This window comes from Crotalus tigris, unplaced genomic scaffold (genome assembly GCF_016545835.1).
Source record: "Crotalus tigris isolate CLP2741 ecotype Arizona unplaced genomic scaffold, ASM1654583v1 scf7180000017754.2947050, whole genome shotgun sequence".
Classification (NCBI taxonomy): Eukaryota; Metazoa; Chordata; class Lepidosauria; order Squamata; family Viperidae; genus Crotalus; species Crotalus tigris.
In genome coordinates this window covers 1952456-1979873 of record NW_024096616.1, presented here as the reverse complement: position 1 = coordinate 1979873, position 27418 = coordinate 1952456, and the positions used below count along the sequence as shown (strand labels likewise).

The 27418-nt window shown below is 40.3% G+C and overlaps 1 protein-coding gene across 2 annotated transcripts; it reads left to right on the top strand.

Annotated features, from left to right (window-relative positions):
* Positions 1-3539: 3539 nt before the first annotated feature.
* Positions 3540-23645, top strand: CD74 (CD74 molecule). Of its 2 annotated transcripts, XM_039340890.1 has the most exons (10): positions 3540-3708; positions 8257-8432; positions 8848-8912; positions 9346-9408; positions 12003-12098; positions 12453-12516; positions 17275-17463; positions 21283-21351; positions 21438-21497; positions 22510-23645. In XM_039340890.1, exons 1-9 carry the CDS (start codon positions 3662-3664, stop codon positions 21482-21484), a joined length of 816 nt encoding a protein of 271 aa, XP_039196824.1. In that variant the 5' UTR covers positions 3540-3661; the 3' UTR covers positions 21485-21497; positions 22510-23645. The 2 variants fall into 2 exon arrangements, with proteins under 2 accessions (XP_039196824.1, XP_039196825.1); XM_039340891.1 differs by lacking the exon at positions 21283-21351.
* The last annotated feature ends 3773 nt before the right edge of the window (positions 23646-27418 follow it).

Genomic DNA, 27418 nt, shown 5'->3' with positions numbered 1-27418 from the left:
GTATGCTGTGTTGGCTCTGGTGTTTTGGAGCTCACTGGCTTGAATATACTTAAAAGAAACCTGCGACAGCTTCCCCTTCTGAAAATAGTTTAGAGAAGCAATCCCCATGATTTCTTCATACTCTCATTCCGTGAAAAATGGCATCTTGAAAAAAAGATTTCCTCTTTTTGTGTGCATGCTTGTTAATGTAAAAGTGACTTGTTAGTAGTGCTTAGTGCTACTAAGCAGACACTCATTCTCAACAGAATGTTGTAAGTACATAAAGCTTTTGAGAATATAGCACATTGCTCGCACAGCATGCTATCATGGTTTTGTTCTAAATGTTTTGTGGTTGCTCTGTAAATGAATTCTCCTTTTACCGGCTCCAAAATCAGCTGATATAAGTGTTTTCTCACTGAAACAAGCACAATGTCTATTGAGATGCTGAGATTCACCTCAATAGGGAGTTGGTATTGGCTATTGCCACTATTGCTAATAACATTCTATTTTAGTATTAATTTAATCAGTAGCAGGTAGTGAAGAAAAGCCTGCATTTCCTACCTCTTGGAGGTAGCAAGACATACCTCATGGTCCCTACTCTTCAATAAATTTCTCTTTAATAAGACGTTTAATAGTAATAGTAGTAAAGTTGGAAGGGACCTTGGAGGTCATCTAGTCCAACCCCCTGCTCAGGCATGAAACCCTACACCATTTTGGACAAATGGCTGTCCAGTCTCTTCTTTAAAACTTCCAGTGTTGGAGCATTTACTGCTTCTGGAGGCAGGCTGTTCCATTGATTAATTGTTCTCACTGTCAGGAAGTTTCTCCTTAGTTCTAGGTTGCTTCTCTCCTTGCTTAGTTTCCACCCGTTGCTTCTTGTCCTGCCTTAATAAGACATTTCCCCTTAATACAATCACTAGGTGGCAGTACTATCTAACCATGGCTATTTGAAAAAAAGCTGGGTTGGGCCTAGTTAGTATTTGGATGAGAGGCCATCAGTAAATCCCAGCGCTGCAAAATAAACTGGAAAGAAGAAGGTGGTAAAACCACGTCTCTGTTGTTAAAGAGAAAACTGCATGCATATCAATCAAATCTTTATTAACACTCATAGACCAACATAAAGGTGGGATGCAAACAACATTAAAAAAAAGCTAAAAAAATATTAAATTAGTGGGAGCCAAGGTGGCCCAAACTAGCAGCTCCTGGAAAGAGCTCCCAACCTCTCCTCTGGCTCAATCTTTTGACAAAAAAGCCACTAAACCCATAAATCTAAACTATATGAGTATTTCCTTGGAACACCAGGAAATATACAGTATTTGATTTGGAGACGGAAGACGCCCACATTTGTGAAGTTTATATTCTGAACTGTAAAACGTTACTCTCAGTAAGGCCCATTTTGCTCAGAAGCAGCCCATCGGTTACCCCCAGGTCGTCTTCAAGGTGTTGAGCATTGGTGGAAAACCTGCCACAAAGGACTGAGTAACTTGCTGTGATGTACGAAAGCTACAGAATGTGTATACAGTACTAACTAAACCATGGGAGCATGTGTTCATCTCCTTTGTCCCTGTCTTTCCCAGGGACCAGTTGATTTTCTGATACTTTTAGTAGGGGAATATTCTGGCCTCATCTCTCAACTGAATATGCAGATCAGGTAGCCATTGGGAAAGTATTCCCTAGCAATAAGTTGCCTTTCCATATTAAAGAAAGCATATAAATTAAACTATGCCTCCTGATTTGACTATTTAAACCAGTGGTTCTCAACCTTTTTAATGCCGCGACCCCCAGCCAGTCGTAAGTCGAGGACTACTCAACCGGTCGTGAGTCGAGGACTACTCAACTGGTGCAGCACCGTTTGCAGAATGGGACTTTTGGCGGGCTCAGCAGGGCAGAGACAGCCTGGACAATTCCTATTGGCTTTTGAAAGCCAATAGAATTAGACTCTATTCAAGAGAGTCTATTCTATTGGCTTTCAAAAGCCAATAGAATAAAAGGGAGTAGCACAGCTAAGGAAAAGAGGATAAAAAATGGCGGACTGCATTGTTTGGCGACCCCCGTGAAATGGTCGTTCGATCCCAAATGGAGTTGCGATCCACAGGTTGAGAACCACTAATTTAAACCCTGCTGCTGAGGATTAGGACTCATCTCAAGTAGATTTTAGATTAAAAAGGGCTTCAAAGGAGAGAAGATGAGTGGAAAGCCCAACCGACCAGCAAAATCTATTTGTTATGCTGGATTTTATCTTATAATATAATACTACAAATTAGGAAACTGTCCAGATTCTCAGATCATCTCTTTGTATCTTAGTCTATTACCAATTGTAGCCTAAATTTAAAATTTCTGCCTGACAAAACTGAGCCTCTGATCTATTTCAAAAAATTATTTTAAAATAAATGAAATAACAGCCATACTGCTATTTGTTTTAGCACCGCTAAGGGGCCTATAAGAACTGTTGGGCATATACTGTAATTCCAATGTTTCTTAATCTCAAATTGAGAAATACTGCATTATCCTTATCCAAAAACAGTTATTTCCACAATGCAGAATGAAGGAGTTATCAACTAATATCCTACTTCCCATCTCTATTCCATTGCCATTATGAGTTATAGCTGGAATAACCAAAGATGATTCCTTTTTGGATGTCCTTGCTAATTGTTTAATATATTGATTCAGTGGTTCTGAAAAATTCTTTGGAGTGATCCTTTTTGGTAGATAATGTATAGATAATGTAAATTCTTGCCTTTTAATGTCTTTTTTCTTGATTTTGCCTTTAATTGTTTTTTGCCAGTCAATGTTTTGATATTTCCTGATACTTAATAAAATGATATAGTTACAGAGATAGATTTTGAACTGAGTGGTGTATTCTTGCTCTGATCTGGATGTAAGAATTGACTAGGAATTTGCAAACTAAACTGGAAATTTCCCTCAATCATTTTCCAACAAGAACTAGTTGAGGATAAGGCTCTTCAAAGTTCAGAATTCCACATCCTGTTCCGGGGCTGAAGTTTCAGTGAGAATTTTACCTACAAAAGCTTTTTCATTGAGGGATGGAATGGATCCTAAACTAGATGCTAGATTCCTGTCAGTTGTCATTCATTAAAACGCATGCAAAAGTACTCTCAGGAAAAGACACCATTTTGTGTATGGAAAGAGTCAAAATATCTGGAATAGGGAGACAACATCTACATGAACAAAAGCTGTGAACATGAACTACAATTTATTCAGTCTGTTATTTGACCTGAATTTAAAGGAATGTCTATGTATCTGTACAGAGCTCCTAACATCTCACAATTCTTTGTTCCCAGTAGCATTTATTCTTTGGTGAAGTAGCTACAAAATCATTACCTATGGTAAAAGCCAGTTTGAGAAAGAGATTGCATGCTAAGTATTGGATGAAACAAAGAACAGCCACAGGCTGCCTGCCAACAGGTGATGTCATATGAGTAGCCAATGACATCTCTTAGAAATTAAATCTGAAATAAAAATGCCCAATTAGATTACTTCATGATAATAAAGTGGGCAGAGTATCGAAGGGTATTTCCAGTTACCTATTACTTTCAACTTTCACTTCCTTCATTTGCCTTTCAAGAACCACTTGAAAAGCCCAGCAAACTTTTTAAAAGTTCCCATTTTCCAGTCATCAAGCTCACTGCCAGAACTCTGCAGAACTGAGGCAATTAAGACCATGGAGGAAGACCATATTCTTCTCCCACCATCTCAACCACAAGCAAGGTATTTGTAGCTACCACTCCTTTATTTCCTTGGGCTGAGTTTTGAGTTTCAGTATTGCACCCTCCATTGTATTGAAAAATAGGGGACATTTGATGTAGGTGAGAAAGATGGTAATTGGTTGGTCCTTCTGCAACACCTCCATTGTGTCCAGAAACATCAGTGCTGATACTAGAAGGAATTAAGACAAGCGTTTAAGCTGACCCTCAGTCTATGATGCCCTCCACATGGGTTGGTTTACAATTCCAAGCATCCCCTCTCACATGCTGGTCATTATGTTAAATGGGAGATAATTTTTCCATCTGGAGGGAATATGGTGGCAAAAGTCATGGTATGGATTATACAGATTTAATGGAAGAAAAAGCAGTCATGGGAAGCACTGAAGCTGTCGCATTATGAAAATTTACATGGGAATAAGCCCATTTGTATCCATGGGGTTGTGTGAATAAACATATGTAGGATGATATTGCTTAGATTATTTTTATTTTTTGTTAAACTATGATTTATTGAATTGGCTTTACACTCATGCCACATCATAAACTATGTTTTATAAATCACAATGGCTGGGTTCACACTATATGCTAAGTCTCAAATCAACCATATTTTGACTTAGCACAAGATTATAAACCTTGTTCAAGGTTAGATATATTTCTTACTCCTGAATCTTTTCATGCCTGGCTTGCTTCATTAGCACAATCAATCAAGGTCACATCTCTCTAGCTCACCAAAAAGTTGAGACACAGTGCCTGGTGCTTAAGAAAACCAATCAGGCTGTATGGAGGCCTCAGCCATAATATGTTTAACAACATATTAAGTTATGTGCTAAAACTAAATAAGTATTGGAGCTATTTTTTAATCGCTGGCAAAGAATTATAAATTTTCTCTGGTACTTCACCGTTTTCCTTTTTTTTTTTTTTTACAATGGTGCTTTGAAAATACAACTCAATTCTCTCTTCCTCTCCTTTTTCTTCCTTTCTAAGCGGTAAAAAAATATTCACTTGTTTTGTTGCATTGAAAGTCTCATTTTTAAAACATACTTGTAGTCACCAATTGTCCTGTTTGCTTTTTCGTCATTATTTATTCTGCCCTATAGAACTACTTCGTACATTTTTTTTACAAAAAAGGACAATATTGCTTTCATTTTTGCTCCCCAAAATTCATTACATAGGCATCTTACCACTTCTTTAAGAAAAGCTAAAAGTCTACTGTGTTACTTTTACAATACTCCTGCAAAATGTTCAGGGCTTCATAAATCAGCAGAAATGTGAATTTGGGTTCTCATATTCCCACACCACATTTATATTTTTTACGGTGTCAAAAGTTGTATCTTATGTCATCAGATGCTGTATGGGGAAAAGTAATCCTTATTAATGGAGACCATTTTGGGGGAATTATAGCGCTGTAAAGCTGGCTATGGACACTATAAGACATCCAATAATCAAAGCCAATCATTTAATAGATTCCAGATGATTAGCTGTTGCTAGGGTGAAATGTGTTCAAAAACCTCTCATCTATACTTCAGTTAGGAGCACACTTTCTAGTTCCTACTGAGTGCATATTGGCATAACTTGCAACTAAAATGCTAAACCCTAGAGAGTTTTTTTTTTAAAGCCAAAACCCCAGTATATTCTGCTTTTGAATCCACTTTAAGTTATTTTAAAATGGAATACTGCCCAGAGTATATTGGGACACTCGGTGAATGGCAATATCTACCCAACACTATGTGATCTCAGAAGATCTCAGAAGGAAGGTCTATCCTGGTTGGTACTTAGGTGGGGGAACTACCTGGAGTTTCTAAATCAGGAAGTTGAAAGAACATTCTGGAAGAAAGTGAATCACATCGGTAATGCTGCCAAGTATTGTGCACGAATGCAGTCAACGAGAATGTAGTTAACTGAGGACTTTTTCATCTTTTAAAACTTACTGATATTGACAGAAATAAATCTTGAGCAATCAGGCAATGTAGTTTTATGATAATTAGTTAGAAGATGATCATAAGTGGAATTCTTTAACCTGCCAGAAGGACTTTTCCCCAGTTGTCATGTCAGTTAATGTATTTCAGTTTTTGCCTCTTTTCCAGAATTGTCTGGAGAAGACACAACCATTCTAGCAGCAAGCAGATATAATATTTGACAAGATTAAACAAACACGCTAGTTCTGCACACAGTTGAAGGAAACCATACTGAAAGTCCCTCTTCGTTACTTATACCTGCATATAAAACTTGGCACATGGAAAAGCCTTTTCTAGGACAGTGTTGCCCAATGTATCCATCTTTAAAAAAAAAACTGGTGACTTTTCAAAAGTCCTTTGTAACCTGTAACTGCTTCTATAATCAGTCAATATAAAACTCCGCCTGTTTTGTACATGTCACACATCTTGATTATTTTTGACCACACACACTGTGGATTTTCCTGAAACAGTCATAAAGTGCACATGTGCAAGAGAAGTGGCCAGAACAAAAACTTCGATTTGTTATACTCTCATGTTGTGCAGTGAAATATTTCTTCTCTTTCACTTTCAACTTCTATTTTCCAAGCAACAGATCCAAATTAATGGATCAGATAAAGGTCTCTTGGGAATTTCCCAATTTTGTTTTTGGACCCGGTCATTTTGTGAGCTTTGGGAGGGGAAGATAGGGGATTTTCTATAATTTGGTAGGGGACTTTTTTTTTTTAATTGGCCATGTATAATTTTCTTTTAAATTTAAAGCCTATTACACTGTATCCAGTTTGGTCTGTGTTATATATATATATATAAAACATATCTTTATCTTGCAGGAGAGTTGCAAAAGAGGGAGAAAAATGGGGGGGGGGAGCTCTCATTTTAGTCCGTGATTTTCTACCTCTATTTTAAGAACAATCTAAAGATAGTTATTGTCAAGTCGTCCACTGTAGTGAGATATCTACATTATTGGTCATTTACTAACTTCCTTTGAGAAATTATGGAGTTCTAAGGTTTTAAAACCACTTGTTAAGATACCAGGAGGTACAACGAGCAGATCTCATATTTTTTTTAAGAAGCAGGTTGGGTGGATGAGCTTTTTTCTCTTCTTTCCCATTTTCAGTTCCCTGCACTGTTTGCTCAGGTGGGTGGTGGTGGAGTATATACTTAAATGCCTCTATGCCAGTGATGGCGAACCTTTTAGAGACCGAGTGCCCAAACTGCAACCCAAAACCCACCTATGTATCATCGGGTGCCGGGTGGATGTGGTCCATTGCCTGGGTGTAGCCCATTGCCTGGGTATGGCCATTTGGGTGGGCGTGGCCCATTGGGTGGGTGTGGCTGCGGTGGTAATGGCAGACTGGGTGGGACTAAAAAGTTCAATCAATCAATTCCAACTTTGTGAGATCTTTTTTTTTCCGTGAGAAGTTGAAATTGATTGATTGACTGAACCTTTTTTTTTTTTTTGCACACGGTGGAGGCCTAAAGTGAAAAGATTTTATAAAACCCAGCTGAAGATCTAGGACTGGGGCGAAGGCGTGCATGCCCACAGAGAGAGCTTTGCATGCCACGGGTTCACCACCACAGCTCTATGCTATGCTACATTTGGCAACTTCCAAAGGGAGGGATTTCCATGAGGGAAAGGGAAAAAGATACAGGTAGTCCTCCACTTATGACAACAATTGTGCCAAAGTGAGTTGCTAAGTGAGTCATTTGTTAATTGAATTTTGCCCCATTTTATGACCTTTCTTGCCAGAATTGTTCAGTGAATCCCTGCATTTGTTAAATTAATGACACCTGGCTTCTCCACTGACTCTGCTTGCCAGAAGGTCACAAAAGGGGATCACGTGATCCCAGGACACTGCAGCCCTCATAAATATGAGTCTGCTGCCAAGCATCTGAATTTTGATCACAGGGATGCAACAACGGTCGTAAATGTGGAAAAATAGTCATAAGTTACTTTATTCATTGACATTGTAACTTTGAACGGTCAGTAAGCAAATTGTTGTAAATCGAGGACTACCTGTAATGCCTTCTGTTGCGTCCCTCGTGAAATGGCAAGACACGAGAAGCAGTTGTAGTTCTCAGATTTACTTTATTCTTCATTCAGCTTACAGATCGAATACTCCGGCAACGTCCAAAACTCTCAGCCTCTTATATAGGCCTTTCCCCGGTCAATGTGTTACTTTTCGTGTGCCAGCACCCGCGCATGCGCACAAGCGCTGGTGACAGCCTGTCTGGTCCCAGGCAGTTTGCACCTGCCCGGGACTGCCTGCAAATGCCGAGCCTGCTTGCAAGGCTCAGGACATAACACCTTCATTTGCTCTTTCTCTATAGTTCTTTTTAATTTTAATGAAACCACAAGGAGCGTGGATCATGGAGTCTTCCTGCTATCTCAACTAACCTGGTAATTACTGCAACAGGCAGAGGTTTGCATTAATAAATGGAAGAAATGTCTAAGCAAAGGGTATCCCTAGCAGAATCCTGCAGATGTGCATTCATCATCACTTCAATGCAGATGTTTCAGTATAGGACCTCGGGTTAGAGAGGGAGGGATAGACATTAGGATGACTGGGTGAGTACTGACACACACCTCTTATATTTGGCAGAAGTTCTTGCAGCCGTGGGACTGCCTACACTGTCTTTTCTCTCCTGGGGGCCTTGCTCCTCGCTGGCCAGGCTGTGACTGTCTACTTTGTGTATCAACATGACAACCAGATCAACAAACTGACCAAGAACACCCAGCAACTGAAACTGGACTCCCTGACTGGCAGCATCTCTAAAAGTTAGTAACCTACTCCCCCCTTTCACTTTTAGCTGCAGAGCACAAAGATGATAGATGACCCTCAGACAAGGTTTGCTTGTGACATCTTGTTTGTAGTTGCACAGGTCATCATGATCTCTTTATTTAATCCTGCTTGGAAAAAGCCATCCGGTAGGAAAAGGGATTTTGAAAGTAATTTGTGGTTGAGTATGACGGACAGGGTTTCTGACTCAAAGAAAGCAAGCCAAAATTTCTACTGGGCACACTCACACATGCACAAAGGTAAACATGCTTCAGAGATTTGTCTGGATTATAGCCAGGGACTCAAATTCTTATGTTCCTGCTTTGACACAACTATAAGGGTAGAAGGCACTTGTGAATGCTCTTATGTTTATCTCTTTCTCTCTGTATTTTACAGTTTTCTTTCTTCCCACAGATGTCCGGTCAGGTCCAAAGATGGCAATAGCTAATGTGATGCCTTTGGCCCTGAATGAACCAGAGGTAAATAGGAGAGACAGTGAAGGCCACTGCTCTTTCCCATGGCTTTTTGTTGTCTATGTGTGTTGAATTCCCATGATCTTGAGCTACTTCAGTGGGCAGTTCTGCAAATTCTGAAAAACTGGCTAGTTTTAAAAGTTCACCTTTCACAGCACCTCAACCAAGGGTTATGTAGTATTCTCAAGGCAACATGTTTTTGCACAAACTTTCATGGCGTTTGCAAACTAAATTGCACATGTTTAGAAATTTATGCACAAGTGTATTTAGAGATGATACACACAAAACGAGGCACTGTTATGTTTAAGTGACCTCGTTTCTTCCCTCCCTTATGATCACAAAAATAGACATGCCACCTATGTACCATAATTCCAGGGAAATGGGAGCTCTTTCTAATTTTCACTTTTCCTTCTCTAAATCCCTATTTTCTTTTCCACAGTTTTTGCAGATGGAAAACAAGCTGACTAACAGCACTGAGGATCAAGTCAAACGTCTGCTCTTGGTAAGGCTCTCGTGTTGTTACTTTTGCATTTTTGACAAAGCATTGTGTCTGGATTGTGGATAGTCCAACAAATCTGCATGCAGTGAGGCATGAAAATTTGAGGAATAAGGCACACACACACACTGCACCACATGCTGTTGTGCTCAAGCTCCTCTCAAGTCTATGGCTCCTTCTTGAACCTACCTTCCACCCAGCATTAGGCATTAGGGGAGAAGCATGCAGTTTGGACACAGTATGTAGCCTTAAACGCAAGAAGACAATGGCAAGGTCACCTTCCTGCAAAACTGTGTTCCGGATAGGCCTGCCAAAGTTGTCAGAAAATGGATTGTCCTGGTGGAGAAACTGGGCAAGATGGTATCTCCATCCCTAGTAAGATTGTGACAGCAGGAGAGCAGGCAGGATTTAGAAAGAAAAGGAAGGCTAGGTTGCTTATATGAGACCCAAATTTTAACTGTAGTGCCCCCAGATCATATAGATTGGCTAAATGACTGGGGTTGTAAGAATGCATACAGGCAATTCTCGATTTATGGCCATAACTGAGTCCCAAATTTCCATTGCTAAGCAAGACAGTTGTTAAAGTGAGTTTTGTGATCTTTCTTATGACCTTTCTTGCCACAGTTGTTAAGTGAATCACTGCAGTTGAGTTACCGATCGTTAAGTAAACCTGGCTTCCTCACTGATTTTGCTTGTCAGAAATTTCAAAAGGGGATTACATGACGCCCAGGACACTGCAACCGTCATGAATACATGCTAGTTGCCAAGCATCCAAATTTTCATCACATGACCATGGGGATGCTGCAATGGTTGTAAGTGTGAAAAATAGTAATAAGTCACTTTTTTCAGTGGTGTTGCAACTTTGAATGGTCACTAAACAAATGGTTATAAGTTGAGCACTACCTGTATGTCCCCTAGCTTAATTGTAAAAGATTTTGTAAGAAAACTATTCTAATGCCTAGAAAGAGTAGGTGTCCTTATCCTACCACAGAAGAAGGAAGAAAAGACGGAGAAAGATGGCTGCCATGGAGACTGAGAGCAAGGGAGAGAAATGGGATATTAGAAAGAAAGTTAGATATTAGAAAGAAAGCTCATTCAGATTGGCATCTAAACTCAACCATTAAGCTATTCTCAGCAGAAAATTTGCCCTTCTTCCTAGTTAGAATCAGATCAAAGACTTCACTACTTTTGTAAATCTTGTTAATCCACTTTGCTTTTCAAGCAGCGAAGTTGACTGATGAGTACTTTTTCCCCTACATGAGAATCAGCAATGATCCTTGACTGCAGATGCATAAAATCTGTGGAGGAACTCAAACTCCGAGAAAAATGGGAGTGGGAAATTCCTTCTTTAGTAAATTTTACAGAACCTAGCAGTAGTTTCTGCCAAGATCTAAGGAAGCTGCTGGTGAAAACATAGCATATCAAGCTGGAACTTTTGGTGCAGCAGTTTGCACTGGTTAAGTTGATTAGCAGTTTGTTTCTTCAAGCAACAAAGCACACCTGTAATTCTGTGCTGGTTTTTCAGTCAATTATGTAACTGCTTTGGGCCCTGGCCAGAGAGCTCCTCTTGCTAAGAGCTCTCACTTTAACTGTGTGAAGAGAGATGTACTTTTTATTTCAAGTTCCCTTCTTGGTTGATCTGTGGGTTTTAGGGCCACTCCCCAGCCTATGTAGTCACATACACTCGATGTTAGTTATACCAGATGAGTGAAATGGATGTTTCAAAACCTCTTTGGCCTATCTGCTTTTCTCTTGTGATAAGAATTACATTAGATTTGGAATCCTACTGAGACGATTGTCAGCCCCATTAGGTAGACCAGGCTAGGAAATAAACTCTACAGTAGCTTTAGCCTTCTAAAACTCTGACATTGGATGTAATAACAGTCTCTTGCAACAATCTCATTGTACTACACCTTCTCCTTCTTCCTATAATTCAACGAATTAGGGAGGTGTCTGCCTAAACCACTTTCTAATGTCATCTGTTTCTGGACTTAAAAAAAATTTCAGCTTCTTTTGTCTAGGTAGCACCTGCATGTCTCCATCAAGGTCAGCTTCCTTATTCTTTACAAGGAAGAGAATTTAAGAAGGAAATTGGAGGGAGGAAAACTATGGGGTAGGGATGCCAGCAACCTACCCCATCAACTCCTTTTCTACTTAAATTACCGTTCAGAAGAATGCAGAGGTGATCCAGTTCAAACGTGCAAAACTCTTGCAGTCATGACTAGATGATCTTACATATTATGGCACTTCATTAGACAGCTGAAACCAAGTTGCTCATGATGTATAAACTAAGCCTGGTAATCAACCTGGTTCATACAAAGTCATCACTCACAATGCTTCATTTGGGCTAAACATGTTGCATGAAATGGACACCAGTTGTTTCAATACGCCATAGTTAAACAAAGCATAGTTTAGCATAATGTGAATTTATGCATAATCCTAAACCATGTATTAAACATAGTTTCTTGACCAAGTTGCAAAGGCTTAGCCACATAATAAGCCAAAATGAAATGAAAAGAATAATCAGCATATGACCCTGGCCTTAGTGCTCTTGAACAACGGCCCTTGTATCTTTTCTGTAAATATGTTTCTTTCTTTAGCGAGAAAACCCAACCAGAACTTTTCCTGAATTAAAAAGCAACTTCCTGGAAAATATGTGGCAGCTGAAGATCCGCATGGCTTACAATGATTGGAAAGTAAGTCTCTGTTGTTCCTGGAATCCTGTTCCTTCTCCTTAGATATCCTTGATTTTCTCCCCTGATCCCCCATCCCTCTTCTGTGATTCTCTCATTCTTATCAAGATGCTGGACTGCCTTATTCTGATTTCTACTATCACTGTGAGGTTCACGTATAGTTCCACCAGAAAGGCTCTGGATTTCTACCTTCCTCTCTATTTACATGAGAAGCATCTGCAGCTTCCCATGGATCTTCAACAGCCCTCTTTAGAAGATACTGATTATTCCCCAAGGGGTTAACAAAGAGGGGCCGAACTATAATGGCCTTAATTTAATACAATTAACCTTCAGTAATGATATCTGGTCTGTTTGCAGGAGTTTGAAACCTGGATACACAAGTGGCTGATCTTCCAAATGGCCCAAAAACAGAATACAAAAGGTACATATGCTAGACTTGAAGGAAACAAACAACTTTTAAGCATGAACTAAAGAAATTCTTGCAACCAAACGATGAATTCAACATTCAACTCAGAGCAGATCAAAATGCTATATTTTACTTGTGCTTAAGCTTATCACCCTAAAAAGGTGTAGGAAATGAATAGGAACAGCAAACAATATTCTAGAAGGCAGTTCCAAGTATTGCGATGCTATCAAGCTTTGTGAGGAAAGTTAAATATTAAGGTATATGCAGAAGGGTCAGGATAGAATCTCCCTACATCCGATCTATGAAGCTTTATTTATAGAATAGAATAGAATTCTTTATTGGTTAAGTGTGATTGGACACACAAGGAATTTGTCTCCGGTGCATAAGCTCTCAGTGTACATAAAAGCAACAAGTGATAAAACATGATCATAAGATACATTCATCAGAAATCATAAGATACAACACTTAGTGATAGTCATAGGATACTAAATAAGCCATCAACATAAATCATACCAGGATACTAAATAAAATAAAACATTTAATATAACCCGTAAGATACAAGCAACAAAGTTATAGTCATAAAAGGATGAGGAAATAGGTAATAGGAAAGATGAGAAAGATAATAGTAATACAGCCCTACTACGGTAGATAGTTTGACAGTGTTGTGGGAATTAGTTGTTTAGCAGAGTGATGGCATGGGGAAAAATACTTTCCTTGTGTCTAGTTGTTTTGGCATCAGTACAGTACAACACAGGTAGTCTTTGACTTATAACCATTCATTTAGTGACCATTTGAAGTTACAAAAACCCTGAGGAAAGTGACTTATGACCGTTTTTCACAGGTACAACTGTTGCAGCATCCCTATGATCACGTGATCAGAATTTGGGCACTTGGCAACTAACCTGTGTTTATGATGGTTGCCCTGTCTTGGGGTCGGGTGATCACCATTTGTGATCAGCTCAGCTGGCTTCTAACAAGCAAAGTCAATGGGAAATGCCAAGTTCATTTAACAACCTCATGATTCACTTAACAACTGCAGTGATTCACTTAACTGTGGCAAAAGGGTCATAAAATGAGGCACAATTCACCTAACAACTGCCTTGCTTAGCAACAGAAATTTTGGGCTCGGTTTGTGGTCGTACATTGAGGACTTCCAGTACTTCGCGTTATAATAACGAAGAAAGCCAATTGCAGGAAGATGCGTTTGGTTTTAAAAATACTCAAAATATGCATGTCTGACCAGCAATATTGGATGATGAGGTCAAGGAAGTGCACAGCTTGGGCACATCAGGGCACACTGTAATGTGCATGTACATATTATCAGGGTTCATAAGGGAAGAATGGGGTTGGGAGTGCGATGGCTCAGTGGTTAAAGACACTGAGCTTGTCAGCTGGAAAGCTGACAACCTGGATTTGAGACCCGAGAGTTGCACAACAGGGTGAGCTTCCATTACTTGCTCCAGTTTCTGCCCACCTAGCAGTTTGAAAGCATGCAAATACAAGTACATAAACAGACACCACTTTGATAGGAAGGTAACAGTGTTCCATGCACCTCGCTGTAAAGTCGTGCTGGCCACATGACTCCAGAAATATCTGTAGACAACACTGGCTCCCTTGTCTAAGAAATAGAGATGAGCTCCACCCTCTAGAATTGGACACCACTGGGCAGAGGAGTCCTTTAGGGGAAGAACTCAGCACTTACTGCTTTGTTTGATTGGAGAGAAGCCCCATGTTCTGTGAAGGAATTCAAAGGCCCCATCTTGTAAATGGAAATCTCTTGTTCTGTTGCAAAGGGAATTTTGCCATTTCCATAAATTCCTTCTCTCCATCCTACATGGTCCTCCCATCCTCCAAACTAGCTGGGATGGAGAGTGGGAAGAGGAAAAACTCCCTTCCTGAACAGACTAATTTGTGGGAACTAGATGGAAGTTTGGTTCCATTCTCAAACAAGCCAAGGCAAGCCCCTCACTCAAAGGTAATGCTCTGCCTAGAAGGCGTTTCTAGATGCAAACGTATTTTTAATTGATGCCAAGGGTATTGCTCCTCTCTTCATGCAAATGTTGCTTGAATTCAGTAGTCTTGTTGCCAGCTGTAAAATTATATTCTGTGCCCTTCAGTTCCTTTTTTGCATAAAATAAGCCCCTTGTCTTTGGCCCTGCAACAATATATTTCTGAGAGCAACATGTCCAGGGGAATTACTGAAGGAGGTGCCAAAGAATATTGCCATTTGGGTATAACTCATTGTGTAAAACATTCAAAGCCCCTCTTGATGTAAATTGACCAAAGTCTTAAGCTGGGAAGAAAATGTCCATCTTTATTGGGTGTCTATATGTATCAAGAGTGATGCTCCATGCCAGTAGCAGATTAGGGCTGATCTCAGTGAGCAAGAGAACAAGAAGGATCTTAACGTGAAAAGCAGCAGCCAAGCCACTCCTGTCTCTTGTTGCCCCTTCTTCTTTGCCAGGTGTTCCCTGTCAGCCATTGAAGGGACTGCTTTCAACACATTGGACATCATTTGGTGGGGGCGGGTGTCTTTCTGGATCAATTAATACAGAAGTAGCATGGCTTTTGGAACAAGCTATTTGTGCAGTACTGATTGTTTTGCTACTACAAGATGCCTGATTTGGGGATCCATTGTATCTGTAGCTCCTTGCCTTTCTACAAAGAAGAGGCAATGGACAAAATGTACGCAATACAAGGTAGTCTTTGACTTAGGGCAGTTCATTTAGTGACCATTCAAAGTTACAATGGCACTGAAAAAAAGTGACTTAATGACCAGTTTGTCCTGGGGCCGCATGATCTCCTTTTGTGGCCTTTTGACAAGCAAAGGTTGCAAGTTGAGGATCACCTGTACCTGTTAACTTATTGAGACTGGTGGTTGATGAGCTTTTCATACTGTAATAGAGCCCAGAAAGCACTGGAGGTCACAAAGCTGAAGAATGTGCCTCTCTCTCTCTCTCCCCCCCTCCCCCCCACACCTGGCAATAAGTGATTCATTTAATACTTCAGTTACAAGCTAGAAGTTGCATCTGTGAGGAAGGAAGACCAGAGGTGCAAATTAAGAGCCTCTTCAGTATAATTTAAAACCCATGGGACCATCTTAGGCATTTTAGCAACTCCCTCCGTAAATGATTCAAAAACGCTTCAGTAAGTTCAGTAACTTTATGTAACAAACTTGAGCACCAATCTTGAATTTAAAAAGAATTCTTCCTTCTGTGATTTCTGCGGTTTTTGAAATCAAACCCCCATGGCTGAGATTTTCATATCAATTAGCCACCCAGCAGTCATCAGCCACTACCCCCATTAGCGGAATTTATATTAATACTACCTTCATTAAACTACTCATTAGTGTTTGCTCTCATTAGGCTAAATGGTTTCCCTGGGAGCCATCCCAATGAAATAGCTGTCCTAATTAAAGTGGCATATTGTTACAAAAAACATTATTTCCTTACCCTTCCCTTTTCCTTGGTGTAGCAACAATGGAACAACCTGTTTTGATGATTAAAGAGCAACTGACACAGTCAGCCAAGCCATATGTTAAAACTTTGCTTGGAGCTTCCAGACTGCTTATGTGTGGTGCAAGGGCTATACAGAAGACTTGGGTGCTATCTTTCCCTTGTAATGTTGTGTGTTGTGTATGCAAAAGCCCCACCATCCTGGGTCAAACTGTACTGAGTGCTTCTCCCTGAGAGACTGGTTTTCTGGAGTGTAGTTGTGCCACCTTCTGAGAAACACTTCATTTCTGAATTATGCTCAATACATAAATTTGTCATATTTAATTTTATCAGCATTGGAGAACTGCACCTCTTCTGACATAGCTGAAATACAACTCCCGCCACTCCTCCTCTCATATTTTTTTTTATTTTACATCCAAACATAAAATATAAACTCTAAAAGAAAAAAGAAAACAAGAACAATAATGATAAACTAAGACAAAAAATGGGCATAAAAAACCCCACACCCATGAATTGTCCCCCCCACTTGAATACCGATAAGTATATTTCAACCATAATAGTTCCCTCCCTTGAAAACAGATCCACAGTTTATGAACTTTGACAACTCTGTTTACCAAATCAGTTTGAACTAACATCTATCCACTATAAGAAAGAATAGATAACAGCCAACAGCAAAGCTAAACTTCAAAGCCCTCTGTTAACAATCTATTGTAATTAATGCGCAGAAAGTCCACAATGACTTCTAATCTATCATAAACTACTGCAATTATTAACTCTGATCCCTCCAGGATCAAATATCTTGGATATTTGACAACTCCATCCATTCCTGGCCATTCTCCGACACTGGAGGTTTTTAAAAGGAGAGCGGACAACCATTTGCCTGAAATATTATAGGGTTTCCTGCTTGAGCAGGGGATTGGACTAGTCCAGGGGTAGGCAACCTTGGCTCTTTTATGACTGGTGGACGTCAACTCCCAGAATTCCTGAGCCAGCATGACATGACAACTCCCAGGAATTCTGGGAGTTGACGTCCACCAGTCATAAAAGAGCCAAGGTTGCCTACCCCTGGACTAGATAGAACTCCAAGGTCCCTTCCAACTTGTTACTCTGTTATTGTCCTTGCTGGGCGAGGCTGAGGGGAATTGACACCACAGCCTGCACTGACAGCCATACACTCCATATCATCATATGCTTTTTTCTGAAGGCAAGGGATGTGGTTATTGTGATTTACATGTGCTTTAAAAGGACAGCGAGAGTACTGGCAGTCAGCTCTAAACGTTACATTTCCTTGGTTCTCCCTTTTTTTTTTTTTTTAAAGGGAAAACCAAGTGTCAGAAGGAAGAGTGTGTTAAGGGTGTCCATCCAGGAAGATTCTGTGCCCATTGTGATGAAAAGGGGAACTATCTGCCTATGCAGTGCCTTCCCAGCAGTGGCTATTGCTGGTGTGTCTACAAAAATGGCACAAAGATTGAGGGCTCTTCAATCCTTGGACGTCCAGACTGTGATGGTAAAGAGCTTTTTTCTGCTATCAAGGGGGAGAGTTACTCATATGATGGCTATGGTTATGAATATTAAATTTGTTTGCCGCCCATCTTGTAGTCTGAAGCAACTCTGAGTTGCTTGAGCCAAGGTTGCCTACCCCTGCTATAGGATATGATTAAAATATACATGATTGGTTTGTATCTTGAAAATATGACATGGACTTTCTCACTCTAGAGAGACCAAATTAGACTAATATCTCTAAAAAACTAATAGTTTTGTTTCTGGAACTATATGGTTACCATTCACCTTTCTTTGCGATAAAATATACAAATATCCAGACAATTATAAATAGAAAAACAGATTAAAATAAAAAAAAAATTAAACTAAAAGTCCATAGGTTTGGAATGAAGAAATGGGGAATGCCTTCTCTATTAATGCACCAATCACCTCCAGCCAACAGCTTTTCCATCAGGACACCTTAACCAAGTTTTCAGGTGTTTTCTGAAGGGTAAAAAAGAGAAGGCAGATCTTACCTCCTGTGCAAGATATTCCAAAGGATGGGGCCAGGGCAGAAAAAGCCCTTCTCCTGGATCCCACCAGTCAAAATTCTTTGGCTGATGGGATCCACAGTAGGCCCCTTGAGTGGGACAGGCCAACCCCACTGGGAAAAGATGGTTCCACGGATATCCCAGATTCATGCTTTAGATCAGGGGTGTCAAACTCGCAACATTACATGACGTGTCGCGATGTATCATGACTTTTTTTCCCCATTGCCGACAATGCGGTGGGCGCGATTTCGGCATGATGCATCCAGCCTGAGGGTTGGCAGTTTGACACCCCTGCTTTAGATGGCTTTAAAGGTAATAACCAACACCCTGAATTGCACCTGGAAGCAGATTGGCCTCCAGCAGCTGAGGCAGGGAGGTTGCTACGCATCAGGGAAGCTGGTATTGCAGCAACGCTCCCATTTGATCCGGTGTCGTCTCAGAAACATGGTCTCCCATCTAGAAACTTGGGGAGCATGATCCCTGAAAGCCAAAAGACTCTTGAATGACAACTGCCACTCCCCCTCCCCTGCCCTGTGGCCTTGGTTGGTGCCAAACCCTAACACCCTCCCTCCCGGCACATCTTTGAGAGGGGAACCTTCCCGCCCTCTGGAGATAGCTGGATCTTGGTAATGCATGCCAGGCCAATTTGCTTCTCCCTAATAAGATTAGGAGGGTGGGGCTTGGCATTCATCATTACAACGAAAGTCCTGGGCCTCCAAGAGACTAATGTGTAGTGTCTGGGAATGAGTTCAGAGGGCTGGAATACACCACTGGTCTTAAAAATAGGTGATACTTTCCCCTGCAAAAGCCTGCCCTTTGGGTCCCATTTATATGCCCCCCGCCCATCACCATTTGAATGAGTTGCCCCCCTTTGTGACCTCCAGGTGATCCTTCCCCTTTAGCTCTGGCATCTCTCTCCTCTGAGGCAGAGGTCCTTCAACCATCCTTCAATAATATAAAAATAAAATTAGTGGGATATTTGTGCTTGTTTTTATAAAACCAATGCATCAAATGCCTGGTTCAATGGAAGTGGTTGCAATTCCTAGTGAGTTTTCAAGTGCTCGTCAGAAAATGTCCACCTAATTTTGCTTTTCGTGTGCTTCATTCTTGAAAAAAGTTGTTCACAAATGTATACAATGCCCTCCGGCTATAGCAGGAGTTCTCAACCTTGGCAACTTTAAGACTTGTGGACTTCAACTCCCAGAATTCTTCATTCAGCTTTGCTGACATAAAGGCTTTGCTGGCTGAGGAATTCTGGGAGTTGAAGTCCACAAGTCTTAAAGTTGCCAAGGTTGAGAACCCTGGGCTATAGGCTGGTGAGACAAAATGATTTTAGAAAAATCCATTTTTTAAAATCAGGACAAATTATTTCTCCTACTTTCTGTAAATTGCTTAATAAAGTCACCATCAGTAAATGGTTTTTGATTTTTTTTGCCATCAGATTTTCTGTCCCATAACTTTCACAATAGAGTCTGTTTGAGTTGTAAATTTGTTTAAAAAAAATTGTTGAGATGACAGACTTTTTAAAAATTCTGCGATTTTGTTTTTACAAAATGTTTCTTGGTATGCATCGAATTTGGCAGCATGTTTTTACCTATAATCTCCTGCTGAATTGTAATCTTTGAAAACTGACACGATTCCTTACAAATTAAGCATAGTGCCTTATTATTTGTCTTGACAAAAAAGTATTCAATTCTCCATTTTCCATTGAGCACTCTTAATCCACAATTTTCCTTTTTTAGGGTTTTGTTTTCTTTCGAGAGGATGTTGAAGCCGTGCTCGCGTAAAAAAAATAAGCAACCATTTATTTTTCTATTATTAGCAATGGCATATCTAATTATATCAATGTCATGAGCAAAGAACCATTTAATTAATTTTTGCAGTTATTCTATCACAGCTGCTAAAAAGCTATTTTAACTTATTAAACTAATACAGAAAGCCCAAGTGCAATAATTAAATAAGAAAACTTACATGTCTGCTTCCCAACAAAAAAACCTAGAATGTTTTTTTTTGTTGGATTAATATTAATAAACACCTGTCTTCACAGGCACACACCTCAGATTATCAGACACATATTTGTTATTGCTGTCTATTTCTATTTGACTGTGTGGTGGGCATGGGAGGTGAAGTTAACACTGCTCTACACAGCGTTCCATTGTTGCCTACATAATCCATACTCAAGTACGTGTAAATTGAGTCATGAAAAATATAGCTAAAAATCACATAATAATGTTAAAAGTTTACGATTGTAGGGCCGCATTACTGCATGTGGGCTGCATGTGGGGCTCAGATTGGACATGCCTGATCTAGACCAAAGGGAGGGGCTGCTTGTTCATAGACAAGCTAATCTAGAAGTATAGGTACCTCCTGATCAGGAAAAAGCTAATCTTCATGCATTAATGGTCCAGAATTTTTCAATCTAGAAGCACTTTGCTTCTAGAACAGCTGTTCTCAACCTGTGGGTCGGGACCCCATTTGGGATCGAACGATCATTTCACGGGGGTCGCCAAACAATGCAGTCCGCCATTTTTTTCTCCCTTTTCCTTAGCTGTGCTACTTCCTTTTATTCTATTGGCTTTTGAAAGCCAATAGAATAGACTCTCTTGAATAGAGTCTAATTCTATTGGCTTTCAAAAGACAATAGGAATTGTCCAGGCTGTCTCTGCCCTGCTGAGCCTGCCAAAAGTCCCATTCTGCAAATGGTGCTGCACCAGTTGAGTAGTCCTCGACTTACGACCATTTGAGTAATCCTCGACTTGCAACCGGTTGGGGGGTTGTGGCATTAAAAAGATTGAGAACCACTGGTCTAGAAGAATAGGGGGCTTTTTGTAAAACCAGGACAGCTTTATCCCAAGGCTAAACAGTGTGTCAGTTGCACAGTTCCCGGAAAAAGGATCGCTGAAGATTTTGAAATACACACAATAAAGGAATGTTGGTAAAAATGACATTTGCAGAGGTAGGAATTTGGTTAGGGAAAAGACAACTACATGTATCAGTAACTAGATACCCTTTATTGTTTTGTTTTGTTTTTGCTGAAAATGGAAAAAAGTAACTTGTGATTTATGGGGTTAGAAAAGATAGAATATGGAAAGAAGGAAGCAATGACAGAACTATAGAGATGGAGGACAAAATATAAACGCATTTATAACTGCTGTAAAGATCAGAAGCCACTTCTTTATATCTTTTTTCTTTTCTGTCTTTTTTTCTTGTATTTCTTTTTTTCTTGAAACTTGTACTGCTTTTTTACTTTGTAAACCATTTCATATACATATATATACATATATATATATTTATAGGAATAGCTCATCCCACTGAACCAGTCCACCCTACTCACCACAGCCCTGAAACAAAAACCCCCCAAGGAGGTAATAAACATTGCACGAATTAATTCTTTCAAATTAAGAAATAGATTTTTCAGCTCTTTACATGTGCTAATATTTTGTCTTTGCAGGCATTTTGGATCCTGAGAATGTGACCTATTCTGGAGATCAAAACTGATGGCTCTCTTCAGGTGACTTGAGAAGAATCCTATTCAATCTGACCAGAGGCTTCTCTAGGGCAGTATCCTGCTTCCCCAAATGCCTACCCACAAATTGCCACGGCAGCCTCTCCCAACTTAATACTCTTTAGATGGCTGGATGTTCTATTTGCACACTCTTTGACTTGCTGGCTAGGAACTGTCTTGAAATCCCACCTATCTGGAGATAGCAGGTTAAGTAGGGCTAGCCTAGGGGTAAAGGACATAAGCGCCATAGCTCTTCAACGTACTCCTTATTTCCCAGCTAATGCTATCCACCTCCGATTCAGAAATGCTAATAATAGTGACTTGTATCTTACATTAGCTACAAATATCTACCATGCAATAAAGAACTGCAGTTCAAATGTTATTCTGAAGAAAAGGAAAAAAATATCTTGACTGCATCCAATTGACCTAACATACTGCTGGATGTATAGGTTTCAAAGATTCCATACTTATAATGCTTTAGATGCAGGTCCAGCTAGATTACAGAACATATAAATGGCTTTACGCTTCATAATGCTGGAACAAAAAAAAGTTTTTTTTAGATATACGCATGTGTGGAGAACACAGGTATGGATATAAAAGCTAAATGAGCAACTTTCTTGAATTGGTTTGATCAAATTTATTGTAATGGCACCTTACATATTTACAGCTGTGCATTCAATAAATGGTGTTTAGAATAACTTGCAGGGAGAAAGGTCTGAATAAAAGGAGTTTGTGGCAGTATGTGGGTAAGTAATCCATAGGACAGGGGTAAGCAACCTTGGTTCTTTTATGATTCCTGGATTTCAACTTCCAGAATTCCTGAGCCAGCAAAAGAGCCAAGGTTGTCTACCCCTGCTATAGTATATGATTAAAACATACATGATTGGTTTGTATCTTGAAAATATGACATGGACTTTCCCACTCTAGAGAGACCAAATTAGACTAATATCTCTAAAAAACTAATAGTTTTGTTTCTGGAACTATATGGTTACCATTCACCTTTCTTTTTTCTCCTTAGAAAATATGAAACAAGGAGGCCAGCTCATCAGCCTAAGAAAGCCAAATTATCTTCAGCTTGTTTTACTTTTGCTCTGCTTGGATGTTGGATTTCCTGAATTACAGTAGTAGCAACCGCTTTTAGATTTATCAGTTTAAGAATTATCCTTAAATGGAAAGGAAGGAAGGGTGAAAAGTAGCTTAATTATTACTGAGTGCAGTGCTGAGTGGAGAATTATACTTTTAGAAAAGTGACTTATGCTTATCCAAGACTTTAACACACAAGCAAGAAATTTAGATGTTTCCCTGTATAATCATGTTCCCCCCCACCAAATTTTAATGGTTAATCGGTTGAGAAGTTCATTCGCTGCAAATATTTCATCATCAATCCTGTCCCATAGTTCCATTTGCCATCAAACAGGAATTTAAAACATGGCAAAGATGACATTTCTCCAAAATGCTTTCTTTGCAAGATTTATTTCCCTCAGATTGCCTCTCTTGATTTCACAAAGCCCACCTATTCATATTATTTACCATTTATATGATTAGAACAAAACCACTAAAAAAACTTTCCTGAACAGATCCCCACCAGATGCATTGAGATTACCAAGGTCAGAACCCTGGGCCAGCATGTAGGACAATGTTTCTTAACCTTGGCAATCTAAGACGGTTGGGGTCAACTGAGCCAATGAATTGAAGTCCACGCATCTTAAGAATTGCTAAGGTTGAGAAACACTGCTCTAGGAATTTTGAAGGTTGCAGTTACACAATACATTTTATAGATGCTAGGATGGGGAATATGCTTTACATGGAAGGAGACATCCTTACTCCAGAAAGGCCAGCCTTTCTAACTGGGTGGCATAGATAGCTTATTTTTCCCCCAAGAAAAGCTTAGTAGAGTATTAAACTTTGATCTGTGTGTATGCATGCCTTCTTTTGTAGTATTTTTAACATAAGAATCTTTAGAATTGTTATTGAGCAAGTTAGATAAGCAAAGAAGTTTTTAAAACACTTCCAATTGATAGGCTCTCAAGTTTATACACCAATCCTAGTCTATGTTCTGTTAATGATATACACTGAATATATAATCACTGATAACAAACTAAGATGATTTTAATTATAAGCTTCTGCAAAATAAAAAAGTAACCAACTAATGAAGCACTCTTCTGCTGAAGTGGATGATTGACCCTTTCATATTCTAGCAACGCACAGGCTGCCTGAATATCCTCTCCTTTGAAAAACTGCAATTGCAGAAAGAAGATGCTGGGGTATTTTGCTCAGGAATTGCTAATGATGCTATTATTCCTGACATGCTCATTTGCCTGTGCAATGAGAAGGCAAGCATGATGGGGATGCTGCCTTTATTTTGGGCCGCTGCCGACTTCAGGGAAAGGGATCTATATAAAGAATGGCTTACACAGAACATCCCATGCATGACCTTTAGAAGCAAGTTGCAACCATTTTAATGGGTTTCCTTCCATAGTAACAGTGCAAAGGATTGAGGCCATGGTTAAATTCTTAAAGAGAAAGTGAACCCTGCCAGTCACCTGTTTTGCTGACATCCACACTAGGTTGACCACCACAAGGCGGAATGTCTAGAGATGGGTTTAATATACTTTGGTCAGATCCAGTTGATGCAACATGCCACTGCATAGTTATGCAGGTGTGGATGGAGTAATTGAAGGATCAAAACAAACACTTGGCTTACTTAAAAATACTTATGTGAAGAACCTGTTCCAAACACCTGCTTTCCCTTTTGTATTATTTTCATATTTTGTAACAACATACATTACTGCCTCTGGTAGCCTAATACATTAAACCAGCTGTCCCCAAACCTTTCCTGCTCTGTGGACCGGCAGTGGCAGCGGGGGGGGGGGGGAGGGAGAAGAGGGGATGGTTTTGAGCGCTCACCTGCCGCTTGCACGATCTGGTTCCCAATGGACCATGAGCGGTACCAGTCTTCAGACCGGGGGTTGGAGATCCCTGCATTAAACTATAAACCAAACATCTGCCATTTTTGCCTATGCAGCTAGCTTGTGATTTAGGGCAGGGCTTTTCAACCTTTTCACCCATTGTACCACTTTTAGGATATGGCAACATCCGAGTACGACCCGTCGCCTAGCAAGGGGTTAAAAACATGACAAAAAAGAAAAAAAGTGATGAAGTACAGGTAGCCCTCGACTTACAACAGTTTGCTTAGTGTCTGTTCGAAGTTACAATGGCACTGAAAAAAGTGCCCCCCCCCAAGCCACAGCCGAGCAAGACACCTGCCTGCCCACCCAGCGGCGCTCTTCCTCCTGTCCAAGGTTTTCATTGTTGTGAGCCTTTCTGTTGGAGGATTGGCAGTGGGGGTGGGATGAGGGGTGTTTGGTTTTTATTCCCCCCCCCATCTGCTGGATGGTTACAGCAGGTTTTGGTCACTTCACATGACCCTGGGACACTGTGACCGTCATAAACATGAATCAGTTGCCAAGCATCTGAATGTAAATCAGAAGATCCTGGAGATGCTGCAACATTTCAGCTGATCGGCGCTTCTTCAGGGCTCAACAGAAGCGCCAGGATCAGTGCTGCTTTCCACTGATTGATGCTTCTTCAGGGCTCAGCAGAAGCACCAGGATCAGCGCTGAGCTCCAGCTGGAGCCTGGTGCTGATCCTGGCACTTCCACTGAGCCCTGACAGCCCCGAAGAAGCGCCGATCAGCTGGAAAGCGCCATTGATCCTGACGCTTCCGCTGAGCCACGACAGCACTAAAGCTCCAGCCATCTCTCACTCAGGCTTGTGCGGTGCTGTCACCGTTCAGCTCATTCCCCTCCCCCGCTACTTTTCTAGGATGGTCGCGTACCACCTGCCAGGTGTCAATGTATCACAGGTGGTACCCGTACCACTGGTTGAAAAGCCCTGATTTAGGGCATTGTATGAACAAAGAACACTACTGGGGGAAAAAAAACTTTGCAAACCGTACGCAAGCGGGTTACGCCGCTATAACTACTTTTTCAGCATAACCGATTGTGATGGCTAGTGGATCTCTTGGAGGAATGAGGCAAAGGGGTACTAGCCAACATGTCAGAGTTAACATGGAAATAATGGAATTTGTAGCATAAAGCAATTTTCCATGCTTCAAGACTTGGTTGAAGAAGCTTGGAGGGAGACGATTGCAAGCACAGCAGAAAGTCCTCTCCTGCATGCCCAACAAATGTCCTTTGAAAAATTGGGCATACTTCATGAAAGTTTGAGAGGACCTCTCCCAAGCCATTTTTCTGGATATGCCAAAGAGGCATTGGGAACTAGTGCAGATCTATCAACTGCTTCCCTAGAATTAGAGCAGGTATCTCCAAAAGTTTCATGATTTATTAAATTTATATGCCACCTTTGTCTGGATGGCTTACCCTGTGGACTTACAGTAAGTAGATATTAAACAGCATAGGGCATTTGAAACTCCATGGGATGTCATGGGCTTTTATTAAGGTGCCAAACACTAGCCCTTCAGCACCATAGAATGGAGGATATAACCCAACAGAAAGGACCAGAATCATACATGACTGAAAGGAACTGAAAGAACTATCCCCTTCCATTCTCTAATTCGGTTCCTGGCACAGATGACAAATCAAGACATTTTCAATCCTACTTCACAATTTTCTTTTTTGAAAAAAGGAGAGATCTATGTGGATCTTTAGTTGTGTCATCTCTTTCTAAATCACTGTATGCAGTGACATCTGAGACCTGTCTGTAATTCTCCAGCTCTTCCAGGAAAGGTTTATTTACTACAAGTCTTTTTCTTTCCTAGAATGACACAAGTACCTTTTTGACAGAAACATTAATTAATTGTCTTTCTCTCGGGTTTCCCTCATTCAGGACAATATAATAAAATCAGCTGAGACATGCACAGAAGTAGGTAGAATGCTTCTTCTTTGCATCTTTTGTTTGTAAATGTTAAAGGAATCCAAAATAATAGAAAAGGTTTTCAAGGTCTGATAATTATAACTTCCCCAACATCACAAAGTTCTGTGTTGTCATGATCTAGTGGGGCAGGAAGAACCTTAATATTTCAGTGAGTTTCTTGGTTAGTCTGCAAAGGAGTAGCCTCCTTTACCTGGAACAGTCAGGTTGGAATTTCCTACCAAAATTGCTGCAATGCCATCAAGCATCACTCCTAGTACAGGACAGGATTGAAAAAAAAGAAGAGTTGGGTATGAAAAAAACTACACAGGCATTCCTTTATAGAAATTGCAGAATCTAGTTGCTTCTCGTGCAGAATGTAGATGCTCTTCATTCATAACCTGGCTGCTTTTGAATAGACACCACTTTGCTTCCAGTATTCCACTCTTCAGACATTTTTAAGACACTTGTAGAAAGTATGAGGTTGGAAATCTATATGGAGATAGAGCGGGAGAGGCACTCCGGAGGTGATTGGATGACTAAGAACCATTTCCATGTTGTTGTTAGTTGCAAAGTTGTGTCCGACCCATCGCAACCCCATGGACAACATTCCTCCAGGCCTTCCTGTCCTCTACCATCTTCTGGAGTCCATTTAAGTTCACGCCTACTGCTTCGGTGACTCCATCCAGCCACTTCATTCTCTGTCGTCCCCTTCTTCTATTGCCCTCAATCTTTCCCAGCATTAGGCCCTTCTCATTAGGTGGCCTTCCTTCTCATTAGGTGGCCAAAGTACTTGAGTTTCAACTTCAGGAATACAAAAACAATTCTTAGTCCCATCAAATATTAACCAATCAGAGGAATACAGAGTGAGATTCCATAAACTTTCCTATGAAAATTTGAGGCCTGGGAACCTGACTGTCTCAAAATTAAAAAGGCAAACATAAATGCATGAGCATATTCAGTATGAATTCACAGAGGCTTGCCAAATCATCAGCAATGTGCAGGTGTGGTGGAAAGACTGTACTCTTTTTTAGGTTTTATACACACAAATCTGC